This window comes from Neolamprologus multifasciatus, chromosome 22 (assembly GCF_963576455.1).
Source record: "Neolamprologus multifasciatus chromosome 22, fNeoMul1.2, whole genome shotgun sequence".
NCBI classification, from domain to species: domain Eukaryota; kingdom Metazoa; phylum Chordata; class Actinopteri; order Cichliformes; family Cichlidae; genus Neolamprologus; species Neolamprologus multifasciatus.
In genome coordinates, this window is record NC_140459.1 from 16,212,072 (window position 1) to 16,226,304 (window position 14,233).

Below are 14,233 nucleotides of genomic sequence, written 5' to 3' on the forward strand. Positions count from 1 at the left end.
GGTGTTAACTATTAGAGGTGGACTATAACATGTTCCCTGATTTAAACTTGCTAAAGAGGCAAGATGATTCGACTGTTTTCCTTTCCCTTCTGTAACTGAATAAATCTCCTTTAATCGACTGCAAACTGGGAAAACATAACAGGTGTAAATGATTTTCTGCATTTTGAGTTTTAGTTGCTAACAGCCACCTACGCTGCCCTCACTCTTAATTGTACTTTGCAAAGAACTTGCTGAAATTTGAAAGCACTCCCGCCGGATTCAGCGAAAGCCAACAAAACGATCAGGTGTTTGAGTCGGAGGTTGAATTCCCTCTCCGCTCAGCTGCATGATTGTGAGATGTAATGATGCAAAACGTGCACAATCACCAACGAAGAAGAGCTTGTGCTGAGTCAGGAACTTACCATCTGCTACCTTAAGGAACCTGCATTCATCAGCAAATCTCCGTCCAACTGGGCATTCCGGAAGAGACCGGATCAGAGATGGAGACCAAAAATAGCAAAGGCCACCTCAGATCTCCAGGTTGCATAATGTCCTTCTGTCCAGTTCTCTTCATATAGTTTCGTCATTGCAGCTCTCCGCTGTGCAGACCGCTGCCATGCCTTTGGGTTTTTACAATATTGTACAGAAAGCTGACAAGAAATGAGAGCGAAGACGGCTAAAGACTTGGTGACCAGCCGATCACGGTATATAGCCACAGTCTCCAAACCACTAATCCCTCTTCTTTTGGTTTGCTATCCACTTATTCACGTTGCAGTTGATGATGATCAGCACACACATCTGTTCTTTACATTCTGATCCGTTTGTCTTCTTAAGAGGATTTTGTGGCATGCTATTTATTTACCAACAATTGTATAATTATCAACAGCATCAGCTCGCATCTGCTAATAACACTTTAATCGGTCAATGCACAAAAACAAGCAGAGCACACTAACATATAAAAAAAAATTTCTATGTGGATTTTTTTTCCTTTTTATGTTTGTTTTAAATTGTGGTCTCACATTGACCCTTTTTGCATCTCTGAAAATGCACTTAAAATGCCTCTTAGGCAGTGGACACCTTAGACCCAAGAACCATGAAAAACATATCTATAACGTGTTGTTCAAGATGTAATATGGACTAAATGTGTTTGTGGCTCAGGAGGCAGAAAGAGGCAGAGTCTTCTACTAATCTGAAGGTTTGATCCTTGGCTCTTCTCGTCTATATGTCGAAGCAGCAGCGGTTTTAGATACGGGCGACACGGGCAGTTGCCCGGGGCGGCATCGTGGTGTGGGCGGCATCACGGCTTGTTCTCATGCTGCCCCGACATCATCCCAGCGCATATTGGGAATGGCATTGGTTTTCTATCGCCCATTTGCTGGGAGTAAGGGCGCCCTCCGTTTGCGAGGTGCGCCTGCTGCTTGCGGCACAGGGAGGAGAGGGCGGGGCGGCGGGGGATGCTCTGGCTGGCTGGAGCAGCAAAAATTACCAACTCGCCAAATAAAATAAATTACAAACAAACCAACAAACACGAAAACACCAGACATTACAATACAGACTTATAATTTGCACCGATGTTTTTTCAAAATTCTATACGCAAAAAGTGAGCACGAGAGCCCTCGGTGCGCCTGCTTGCTGCTGAAGTCAAAGTAAACTTTATTGTCATCTCCGCTACATATAGTCCAGTATATAGAGAGATGAGACGACGAGGCTCCAGTTACAGCAGTGCAAGTAAACAAACAATATATATAAGAAGAGTAAGAAAATAAATATACACTTTAGGACCAGGAGTAAAGGGATCAATAACAATTTAAAATGTATATTTTATATTTTGTTGATTTAAAGTCTCACACACAACCCGTTTTTAAACTCTAAAAAAAGAGAAAAGAAGAGGAGGAGTAGAAGCCGGGGACTGAGCCTGCCTATTTGCCTGTCAACTTTACGCAATAATGCGAGAGGTGGAATTGCTCCCTTGTTTATTAAAGTGCTTGAAAAGTTTACAGAGCAATGTGATCGGCTCGCGATTCAAACTCTTAAAACATCACAGGCTCTACACTACGACAGACTGACAACGCCCTCTTAATGTCGCCGCTAGCACCCACGTGACTCCCATTACACATCACCATAGCAACCAAACAAATGAAAACCCAGTGATCATTAAAATTCAGTACATTTAATTATGACTCCTACAAGGAGAAACGAGCAAAAGATACAGGTAAGCAGATGTGTCATTGGATAATGGCAGGTCATGTATCCTAAAACATTAAGAATCAGGATACTTTCTTAATCCCTAAGGAAATTATGTGAGTTACAGTTCCTCCAAGAAGAAATGGTAAAAATAGTAACAGTAACAGACTAAACTCCAAACAATATATACAATGATATAATATTAATTAGTCAGTGTCAATTGTTGATTTGTCCTGTTCTCATTGTATGACGAATTATGTCTGTTTAGTAGCCGTTTGCATACAATGCATACTCTGTCTCTCTCTTCATGTGTGTGTGTGTGTGTGGGGGGGGGGGCGCTAGAGGGGGTGTTCGCCCAGGGCGCCAAACAGGCTAGGACCGCCACTGTGTCGAAGTGTGCTCGATGTTGTACCCTGGGCTGCCCTTGATGCCTATATAAAAGTGTGTGTATGAATCTTAAACAAGGTGGTTAGGTATAGAAAAAAATTATGATGGATGAATGTGGGTGTGACTGGGTGAATGAAGCATTTTGGCTGCACTGTGCAAGTATTGGGCGGCTTCATTTTGCCATGTGTTCCTGTCAGCTATGTTATAACATTGACGGGCTGCGGAGTCTGTTGTAAACAGAAGTATATTTCATATTTTAAGAACATATCTATATATACAGTGTACATATTATGGGCTGTTTTCAGTGGTTCATCCTTAGGGTGTATGAAGGGTGTGATCTGTGATCACCTTTGGATTAAAACACAACAATCTGAATGTGGAGCAAAGAGGATATTTGTGATTCTCACCTAACTAACCGAAAGTTTATTTACCCAACTAAAGCTCAAAGTGTATGGGACAGTTATTCCAGCTTCAGTAATTTACTTTTTCTTCTTCTGGAAATTCAAAAGACAGCAAAGGCAGCAACAGGATCACCTCACAGAAGAAGCATAAGCAGCCTGAAATGGAGAAGCTCAGGTTGGGTGGGTTGCAAAGTGTCTTGCAGAGGCAAGCTAAAATGGATCAAATAGCATGCCCCATGAGATCTGACAGCAGGATGTGCAGCAGGGAATTCACTGATCAGCTGATCCATCAGTCTTTATTGCTGGGATTGATTCCCCAACCTGTCAGAGCTAAGAATCCACAGCTTTATTTACATGCAACTTTACCAAGTACAGTCAAGAAGTAAATACAACAAGCATGAGAGGAAAACGAGAACCTGTCATCTTCTTGCAGTTATTTGTGGTAGTCTTACAACTCTTCTCTCTTTTGTATCCCAGTAGTTGTTAGAAAAAGTCACATTTTAGATGAATGGCTGCTGCATGTCAGAGTAGAGAAGCTGCTCTTCTGCATTGAAAGGACCAGTATACTTTTTGGAGACCCGCACAGATACAGCACAGACCACATCAGATTGAATGACTGGATCATGGTGAATCCGGTGGTTGTTTCCAATGGTATACAAAAACAAGACGCGAGGAAGTTCACGCCAAATTCAAGAATAAAAGAAAAACATTTGAACAAGAATGATCAAGAGTTCTGGCTCGACGTTCAGAACAAGAATCCAGAAAGAAAGAGCATTTTTAATACGCCTCTTTTAGTTTTCTACAAATCCACAGCATGTTTGAAGGCAAAGAGCCCTGATGATTAAACTGCAGCTTTCAAAACAGACTCGCTCTGATCCTGTGTAATTCGATTTAAATTAGCATCATTAGGCAGTAAATCTGGATTTTGCTTTTGGTTGTGGCAGAATAATAAATTAAGCTCATGTGCCCTTTTCTCATTTCAGCTAACAGCTACAGTACGTCAAAATATGATTCAAAGTCGTGATTAATTATAAAAAATCTCCCTGAACTACAAAATCAGTTTCATTTCTATCAGTTTATTCTGAAACGTTTTCATTTCGCACGCATTTCCCTCCACACGCAAGGGTATTTTCATCATTTAACTTTCCCCACGTGCAACTCTCATACGGGAAGCCTAGTTTGTGTGGTTGCAGCTGGTTGTAAATTAGATTCACATGACGAGGCAGTGAGCAGATGCATAAAAGCTCGCATCAGGAAATAAAACTTCCTCTTTTAAGGCGTGAAGATCTAAGCGTGCTCAAACCGGGTGAACTTGTCTTTCTGGGCGAAGTCATTCTGCAACAAGGTCAGTGTGATTCTTTTCTTTTTACACGTCTTGTTAAATTAATGGCTTTTTTAAGGTTATGGATGTAAGCGAATAATCATATGGTGTCGGAAAAGATTTACTGAGAAAGAAGCTGGGAGATTACAGTAAGAGATTACGGCTTGAACTTCTCTGTTTTGCGATGAAGTAATCTTCAGACGTCTGCTCTGTAGATTAGAATCATGTTTACAGGCTCTTCTGCTTTTGTTTGCAGACTATGTTTTATTGAAAATGCAGTGTTGTGGCTTTGTGCACTGAATGCTAATCATGCTTAACCCTTTCACGCATAGTGGTCACTACAGTGGACAGCTATTCAAAGGCTGTTTTCTTGTATTTGTGTCAGTGTTGATGGTATACTTGCACATAAAGCACTACATCGGGCATTGATGTAGCACTCCTTACCCTGCCACCCACTGGTCGTTTAATGCTACTATAGATGTATGACGTGTTTCATTGTAATTATTGTTATCTCACCCTTTCATGCATGAATTATGACAACCTCAATCAGGATTTTTATTCATCTTTTCATGCCTAAAGATGCCTAAAAATCCTCATTGAGGTTGTCATAATTCATGCATGAAAGGGTTACTATGTTTGCGTGACCATTTTCAGGCTCAGTGGTGACGGAAACCTGGAGTTTATCATTCTGTGTTTGAGTTGTATACATTCCCGCACTGTTTATACTGTGAATCTCTTGTAGAGTTTTGTAACTTCTCAGAGCTCCGACTTTTCACATCTTTCAGTTTAAAGGAAAATACTTTTACTGCATTAAACATTATCATGTTTGAATTTAACATAGTTTTAGACCAAAAGTAACCTCGGGTGCACACCAAATCACAGAAAGTTAGATACTGAAACTTCAAAATGCAATCCAAGTTGCCTAAGTTGGAGGCAACAAGTTTTTGTTGTTCAAATTTAGATCACGAGGAAATGATTGAGATGTAAACTGAAGGGGGTAGGGCTAAATAAGTATATACTTCTGCCTACTCCTTTTCAAACAACTGCATGGAATGATATTATGAAATGTTGGTGAATCTATGTGTTTGAAATAAAAATAAACTGAACTGAACCACTGAAGTGATTAGCTGATTACACAAGGATTACATCTGTTTTTCTTTTTCCCCTTCCTTTTCAGTATGCACACCCTGTGTGCCGTGTTGCTTTTGGCCTTCGTGGTCCTCGCCTGTTCTTCGCCCGCTGTGAACAAATTGTGGGAAGAGTGGAAAACCAAACATGGAAAAGTTTATAATAATCAAGTAGGACTTGAACAGACATTTTGTCTTTGTTATCGCATATTCTGGCAAGGTTTGAATGAGACAGCGTGGATTTGTGTTTCAGACCAAGATCGACTTCAGGAGGGCAGTATGGGAGAAGAACATGTACTTGGTGTTGAGACACAACCAGGAAGCCTCGGCGGGGAAGCACAGCTTCACGCTGGGACTGAACCACCTGGCTGACATGGTAGGATGCTGCTGCTGAGAAGACAGGATGTCTAAACTTTCTAAATCTAGATAACAATCTGTTATTGTGCAGTCGTTCATTAGTAACATTAAAACAGCTTCAAGGCTCATGGATAGAATTGCATTAAATGATCTAAAACTATCTACAGTCTGGAGTGACCACAGGAAAAATATCTGAGTGCTGAACAAAGCTGTAGCAACAGTAGAAGACAGAAGAGGAACAAACAATTGCAGGATCAGTGCACTTGGTTTGGCATTACCATGAATTCTATGTAAAGTAGAAGTGAGATCTACTACAGAATAAGCGCTCATACGATTGTGGTAGTAACTGCTGACTTTAACCACAGCTGGTTTCATACAGTGACTGTAAACAACATTCAGAAACTTCATTGTCATCATTTGTCTTCTCATCCAGACAAAAATAATAATGGATTGGATTTATATAGCGCTTTTCAAGGCACCCAAAGCACTTTACAATGCCACTACGGTTGTAGCCACAGCTGCCCTGGGGCAGACTGACAGAAGCGCCAGAGGGGCGCCATCGGCGCCAGAGGGGCGCCATCGGCCCCTCTGGCCAACACCAGTAGGCGGTAGGGTAAAGTGTCTTGCCCAAGGACACAACGACCAGGACAGAGAGCCCGCGGGATCGAACCGGCGACCTTCCAGTTACAGATACGCTTCCCAACCCCCTGAGCCACGGTCGCCCCAAAAACCATCCATCTTATTCTGATTTTACTGGTCCTTCTCAGTCCAAGTCTGCTCTGCAGTGGTCCGCATACCCTGCAGTGTCTACACTCAGTTTGCAGCATTTAGTGGCAAAACCACTACAACAAACATGTGCTGTACAGCTGGAATCGGTCAGAATAATAACAGTAATTTGTCTAGTTATTATTAAGATTTTTTTTTCCCTGTATTTCCCTGCACAGGAAAATCTCTGGGTTATATTTTAATCTCAGTATATTGAGGGGCACATTTTGAACATATTTGAATATCAAGTTTTTAAAATACGTTTTAATATTAGGGGGTTGAGTTGCCTCCAGTCTATATTATGACTTTTATGGCCTTGCAGCCACACTTTGAGCCACATATCGAGTATAAAGTCGAAAATCTCTACACGGGCGGGATTGGTGTCTCTCTCTCTCTCTCTCTCTCTCGCTCTCTCTCTCTCTCTGCTTGTCTGTCTCACTCATGTATTAACCAATATGTAACTATTACACAAATCACACTCCCAAATCATTGTATAGTTATGCTGATGATGGCAGAAATTTTGACAACAAGAAGAAAAATCAACCAAACTGAAAACATTTAGCAATTCTGTTAAACTGAACAACACGAATTGCAGCGCCAGAGCGATCACTCACAGGAGCGTATCTGAGAGACCTCTGGTGGATACAAACATTTTAACACCGTGTAAACATAACCATATGTTTGCCATCAGAACCTCAAGTGCATTTATGCACATTGATCTTTTGCTGGTGCAAGATGGACGTGAATGACCGCCACTGTTAATCTGCGGATAAAACTGCATCCCGGCGGGCTTAATTTAAACCCTAACCTATAGAGCGGCTCTAATCTCCCTTCATACAATCAGATTAATTTAATCCAGTATGGGCTGGGCCAGCCTGGACAATCAAGATGCTTATTTTTATGTACATAAGGACCCTTATGTAATGCTGGAAATATATAACAGAATATAGAATAACAGCATAGCTGCAGGGTTGCAAACTGGTTGGTTCTGTGCCGTTCTGGTTCAGGTTGGACTTGTATAAACTATTAAATGAAATACTTTGCTTATGTGCAAATGTCTGATAACCTTGCATTTTATGTGGACTTTGTATTTTAAATAAAAGGATCTCAAGAAAAAGGTTTCATCAAATGTTTTGCATATTGAAAGACCACAAACACAAAGTGCAAAAATCTTAAAATATTAGAGCAACATGTCAGTGTTACAGTGTTGATTTTCTTGTTCCTGCATGGATAATATTTTAAATGAATAAATGGATTGTTAATATTAAAAAACAAGTGCAGAAACAAGAAAATAATTGTATTCTAAGTTAGAGGGGTTTTATTTTTGATTAAAAATCCAGGAAGCCCGAGCGGTAAAGCCTGGATGGGCGTGGCGTGTTTTGCTCTCTGCAAGGAAACTGGCAGAAATGTTTTGGGACACATGCAAGCTTTTGGCCCGCTGTCAGAGGACAGAGTGCTGCAGTTGCCTGGGTGAATAATGTGAGGCAGCTGAAATACACTCACATGTAAGGAGAAAGATTCTGTTTTTAAAGCTGCTGTGAAAAATAAAATGACACAGAGCCATATCTGCTACAGCTGGACCGTTCACCTTTTGCTCTTCGTCAAAGACAGAGGTGATAGTTGGAAGGGCAAGGAGGGCAAACACACAGCCAGCATCTCCATTAGAGATTTGTTAATGCCGAGTGCAAAATTCACAGTGGGTGGGAACAGAATGAATTGACTGAGTGGAGCTGTTTCAATGCTTCAGCTTGCTTTTCAGTCGATGATGGGTTTTAAACACATTCGCAACCCGAGATCGGTGCTGTGTTTATACATTCGGTGTCAAGTGAAAACAATGCTGTTGTGCAGAGGTGATATTTAATGGTGTTTTCATTTTATTTACCGCTGCCATTTCTTTGCCCCCAAGACAGCCGAGGAGATCAATGAGAATCTGAACGGCTTGAAGCTGGAGGAGACCGTTAATTTCACAAATGGCACTTTTAAGGATGTGAGTGACTCATCGTTACCTGCGAATGTGGACTGGAGGAAAGAGGGCCTGGTGGGTCCTGTCAGAAACCAGGTGAGATCTGGTGTTTTAAGAAAAGGAAAATCATTAACGCGATCCCGTGACAAAAGTGACACTTTGTACTGTTTTTATTTTCTAAGGGTTTGTGTGGGTCATGCTGGGCCTTCAGCTCTTTGGGAGCTCTTGAGGGCCAGCTGAAGAAGCGCACTGGTACACTTGTTTCCCTGAGTCCGCAGAACTTGGTGGATTGCAGCACCCAGGACGGAAACCTGGGTTGCAGAGGAGGCTACATCACGAAAGCCTACAGCTACGTCATTCGCAACGGAGGCGTTGACTCGGAGAGCTTTTATCCCTACGAACACAAGGTCATCCTCTACACGCACAAAGAGAACTGTAGGAAAGAGGGTGGACAAACACAGAAAGACTGACAGTACTTCTGTCTTTTCATAAATGTCTCGTTTCTCTTTGCAGAATGGGAAATGCCGCTATTCTGTCCAGGGACGGGCTGGCTACTGTTCCAAATTCAGCGTCCTTCCAGAAGGAGATGAGAAGATGCTGCAGAAAGTTTTGGCATCAGTGGGGCCGATCTCCGTGGCTGTGAATGCCATGCTGGAATCTTTTCATATGTACAGTGGAGGTGCAGGAGATTCTAGTGAATTTTACTTTATTTGCTGGTCTCTGATCCAGACAAAAGGCTTCAATCCCAGAGGGATAACTCCTTTTGATTTTCGTTAAGTGGCTTAAACAGAATCATGCATTCATTCATTTGAAACTGGTGGAGCCCCCTCAGGGAGGTCATACATCTCCTACTTTCATTGCAAAGTTAGCACATTACCGCTGCTATAATTTTAGGTTTGTCAGCCCTTGGGAGGCCCTTAGCACGAGTAGCCCACTGACCGGCTGTACCACATATTTTTTACCTTATGTATTTTTTTTTAACTACACACCTGCATTTATTAGGTTTATACAACGTACCAAGCTGCAACCCAAAGCTGATCAATCATGCTGTGTTGCTCGTGGGCTATGGCACAGATGCAGGACAAGACTACTGGCTGGTGAAAAATAGGTAAACATACCTCCGATTGTTAACCTGTAAAATATTTCCGATATTTTGAACCTAGATGTGAATGTTTTTGTCTTTTCAGCTGGGGAACTGCATGGGGAGAAGGAGGCTACATTCGGCTTGCCCGGAACAAGAATAATCTCTGCGGCATCGCCAGCCTTCCAGTCTACCCTACAGTGTGAAAATATGGCCCACTAACTCAACTTAGTTTATTTAAATTATTATTAAAGACCAGTCAGTGTCACTGTGTTTTATTTCACATCAGCACTAAAGATGCTTAAAGTCCAACCAACTGAAATAACTTTTCATCTGATAAAAAACAACAACATATCACTGTACCTTTAAATGTCTGACTACATACTCACACATGTCTGAGACTGAAATACTTCAGCTCTCATTCAGTAGTGTTGTTTCTACATTGTACTCTAAGTATTTATTTACTTTTCTTTCTGCATGTTAAACCTCACAGATTTAATAATAGTGACAACGACAAGTGAAAAAAATGAAAGATTCATAACATTTTGTGCCATGTAAAATACTTTATGCACATTCGCCTTATTTGTACATTTCTAAGCACAAATTTACACTCAAGAACAATAAAGGTTTTGTCAACTGATCAGTTTTAATCAGAGGTGGAAGTAGAAGTAGTACTAAAGTAGAATTTTGGGGTATCTGAACTTTGCTTGACTATTTTTTTTCCTGAAAACTTATTGCTTTTATCCCTACATTTTGTTAAACAAATAAGGACTGCTCGGTGTTATCTTTAAACTGGAAATGTGAAACTTAGATGTAAGTCCTCATGCTTTTTTAAATCAGTACGTGGCTGGTGCACAGTATACAGACAGCATAAACGGTATACAGTCAGTGTAGAGAACGGGCATCAGCCAGGACAACTCATGAAACATCTGCTCACATCTGGTTGAATTCAGGTGTGTACATCTGCAAAGAGCAGCTGGTCAGCTGATCACAGCCTGTACTTTAAAGAAAATCTACTGAAGTTCTCAGTAAAAAGTGAGTTGTGATTCTCTTCCCCACACTGAGCCATTACAACTGATTCCCCCACCCTTTGATTCCACTTTAACCCCAGACTGGACTGTACTCCTTTTCCCATTTAGAGGCAAAGAAAATGGAGCTTTTTTCCCTTCTTTTTCTCTCATCCTGTTCTACATAAATGATTCAAGCTGTTATTATCAAACTGATATTATTTTATTGTTACATTAATACATTAATATAGCACAATGTTCAGTAAGCTTGTACAAAAAATAGCCAGTAAAAATCTCCTCCAACAAACTACTTCTTATTTTCAGTACATTTCAGAGCCGATGCTTGAATCACTACTTTAACTTTTACTGGAGTATTTTTTAACACTAGTGCACTGTGGCCATGAAGGGATGGACATTGCAGGCATTCACTGTTTTTTTACCAAGTACCCGAGTAAATCAGTAAATGCAGGTTTGATGGTTTTTTTTCAAGTTTGTCAAATAATCTGAACTGCATATAATTTATGTGGATGGCTCATAAGACACCTCCTCTCAGTGCTAACATACTTCAGCTGACTTTAAATGTAAATTGATACCACCTGTAAACTCTGCTGCTGCTGCTGTCCACTTAAAAGCAGGAGCCACACTGCTGTTGTTTGCTTTGTCACACTGTGGTTGGAACCCGTCTTCTTCTTTTCCCAGATTCTGAAAATGTTTCGGAGCCTGCTTTTCACAGTCTTGTGTGGATATGCAGTGGCCGATATCAGTTCGCAAACAGATTGACACTGGGAGCTATGGAAGAAAACGCATAAGAAAGTATATTTTCACCAGGTAAAACAAAGGTGGAAAAATACCAAGGTGCTGAATCCTGTAACTTTAACAGAAATGTTTCATGTCTTCATCTATATAAGTGTTTAGCTGAGTTTGATTTAAGCATATAGGTCTGTTTAAGCTTGATTTTAGAACAAGAACCCACCTTGTGTTTCATTAACATCAAGCTGTTTGGATGTCTGAACTCTGGCTTAGTTACTGTGCACATATATGCCACAGAAGATTTGGTGTAACATTTATGTTCCAGATTGAGGAGTTGGGACGCAGACTGATTTGGGAAATGAACTTGAAACTGATTAATCTTCACAACCTGGAAGCTTCACTGAATTTGCACACTTACGAACTGGCAATCAACCACTTCGGAGACATGGTGAGCATTCTCCTCAAACTTTACATCACTTGATGGTGAATGGTGTGTAATTTCTCCACGCTTGCAGACCCCCATGTGAGATCGCCGGCAGTCTCACGGGCACTAGGGTACCATCTGACCTGGAGATGGTTGCTGCGAGCTTCATAAAGTCAATGCTTTCTCTACCAAGCTTCAGTAGACTGGAGGGATAAAGGCTTGGTAACTCCAGTCAAAACGCAGGTGAGGTCCTAGCTGGTCCCCTCAGATATCCACACATGTAACAGGAAACCTCTACATTTTTAATCATGTCACGAGTAACCTTTCTTTTAGGGTTCTTGTGGCGCTTGTTGGGCTTTCAGTGCGGCTGGAGCTCTTGAGGGGCAACTTAAAAGTCTACAGGCATTTTGAGATCTCTCAGCACTCAAAACCTGATTGACTGCACCACAGATTATGGCAACCGGGGGTGCAATGGTGGCTTAATAGCACGTGCCTTCAAGTATGTTGTTGATAACCAAGGCATTGCTTCTGAAGATGCTTACCCTTATATTGGAAAGGTGAGTCAAGCTTCCAGTTGCAGGTAGACTGTGATTAAACCTAGATGTTTCTCATGTTAAAGAGTCTACTAACTCGACTCAACATTTTTTCAGCATAATCAGTGCAAGTACAACCCACTGTATCGGGCTGCTAACTGCTCAGGGTATTACTGCCTACCAAGGGGGGATGAGTTTGCACTGAAGGAGGCAGTGGCTCTTGTGGGGCCCATCGCTGTTGCAGTTGATGCTTCCAGGCCACAGTTTCACTTCTACCATCGTGGTTGGTTACTTTATTAGAATGATGCACAGATTGAATCTTAGTCAGAGCTCCTATATTTGCCCTCCTGTAACCAACAGGCGTGTACATGGACAACAGGTGTATCCAGAAAGTGAACCATGGCGCGCTGGTTGTGGGTTACGGCAGAGAGAAAGGACAGGACTTCTGGCTCGTCAAAAACGGGTTGTTCTGAGTCACTGGTTGATGAACTGGGTCTCTTTGTTTCCTTTAATTTTGAGTTTCATGACAGCAGCTGCTTCATTTGTAGCTGGGGTGTACAGTTTGGAGAAGGCTACATCAAGATGGCTCGGAACCGAAACAACCAGTGTGGCATCGCTCACCATGCTTGTTTTCCTTTTGTTTGATTAAGTTGGGTCTTTGTTTTATTTTTGTGTAAATTTTTTTTATATGTTTAAATAAACTGGATCACTGGAATTTTAACATGTTGGAAACTTTATGAATTTGCTATAAATTTTAATCTGAATTTGTTCACTTCTATGGATCTACATTACACAACACTGGTCAGCCCAGGGTCTCCCTGCCGTTTAGTCATTAAGGCTGGGAATTTGCTATATAAATGCCAGCTGACAGTTCCCAGTCTCATTTTATTTCAATTTGTCAAATTGTATAAATGTGGCATTTAAAGAAACTGTTTTTTGGCTTGAGGAAAGTTTAAATGGGCTCTTTAGATCCACAATCCTCTTGACTCTCATGAGCGGCCCCTGCTGCACCTATGACTCAACTGCAGCCAGTTTCTGTAAAACAGGGCTCCATTAAACTGACTGTGGTTAAACTGCAGGTTTAGAAAAGGTACAACAGGACTCCTGAGTTCGGATGTTGAACCTGCACCAGCAGCAGTGACATCAAACGTACCCCATCAGTGATTCATGGGCCCCAGCCAATGTTTTTCTTCAATTAGACACGCAAACTAGTTCTAAATCATCATGGAGAGCACTGCCCCCAACTGGAAAATGAAAAAGTATCCATCACAATACAGCTTTGGCCTCCAGGTATCTGGTATTATGAGGATAATGCTGCGCTTAATTCAAGTGTCTGAACCCACAGCTGTTGTCTCCTTCCTGTTGGATTGCTCTGCTCTGTGGGTTCTTTGTATCTGTTTGCCTAACGATCCTCCTCTTTACATAACTCTGCTGTATTTGATCATCATTCAAAATATCTGCAGAGGTCGCTTTTAGTTTTTACAGCCTGAGCTGCTGGAAGCTTTGCAATCTGAATATAAGCAGAAATATGTGCAACTGATGCAGAATTTATATTTTTTAACAGTTTAACACTTAAATATTTGTTTTATATTGGATTTTGACTTGGTATCACGTTTTTGGGGGGCACCTTTTCACTAATTGTATTTAACCCTTTTTCTATATTTATGGCTTAATCTTTTCTATTTCTTTTCTCAATTTCTTTTGATGTATCCTTATAGGCCATTTTGAACATTTATTTCTGATGTTTTGCCTTTTAAATGTCATTTAAAATGGCTTATTGCAAAATTAGTTTTATTAATCTTACCACCAAAACAAAATATACATGTTTACAATAATGAAAACATCAAGATGTAATTTTAAAATCTCTAATTTCACTATATTTTGCTTCTTAGGAGATATTGTTTTTAAAGTGGTCTTGAGCCAATAGTTCTCCAGGCTTTCTGGCGATCTGAGT

General features: G+C 41.0%; 1 protein-coding gene and 1 pseudogene across 2 annotated transcripts; both read left to right on the forward strand.

Moving 5' to 3' along the window:
- Positions 1-4,114: 4,114 nt before the first annotated feature.
- On the forward strand, positions 4,115-10,205 carry LOC146493205 (cathepsin K-like). Its single transcript, XM_085147836.1, has 8 exons — positions 4,115-4,296; positions 5,450-5,570; positions 5,653-5,775; positions 8,428-8,580; positions 8,667-8,891; positions 8,998-9,163; positions 9,487-9,592; positions 9,672-10,205. The coding sequence occupies exons 2-8, from the start codon at positions 5,451-5,453 to the stop codon at positions 9,769-9,771; spliced, it is 993 nt and encodes a 330-aa protein (XP_085003962.1). The 5' UTR covers positions 4,115-4,296; position 5,450; the 3' UTR covers positions 9,772-10,205.
- A 989-nt stretch (positions 10,206-11,194) lies between these two features.
- On the forward strand, positions 11,195-13,004 carry LOC146493206 (cathepsin K-like; annotated as a pseudogene). Its single transcript, XR_014871826.1, has 6 exons — positions 11,195-11,400; positions 11,648-11,989; positions 12,080-12,303; positions 12,397-12,562; positions 12,640-12,742; positions 12,828-13,004. The product of XR_014871826.1 is annotated as a cathepsin K-like (transcript).
- The last annotated feature ends 1,229 nt before the right edge of the window (positions 13,005-14,233 follow it).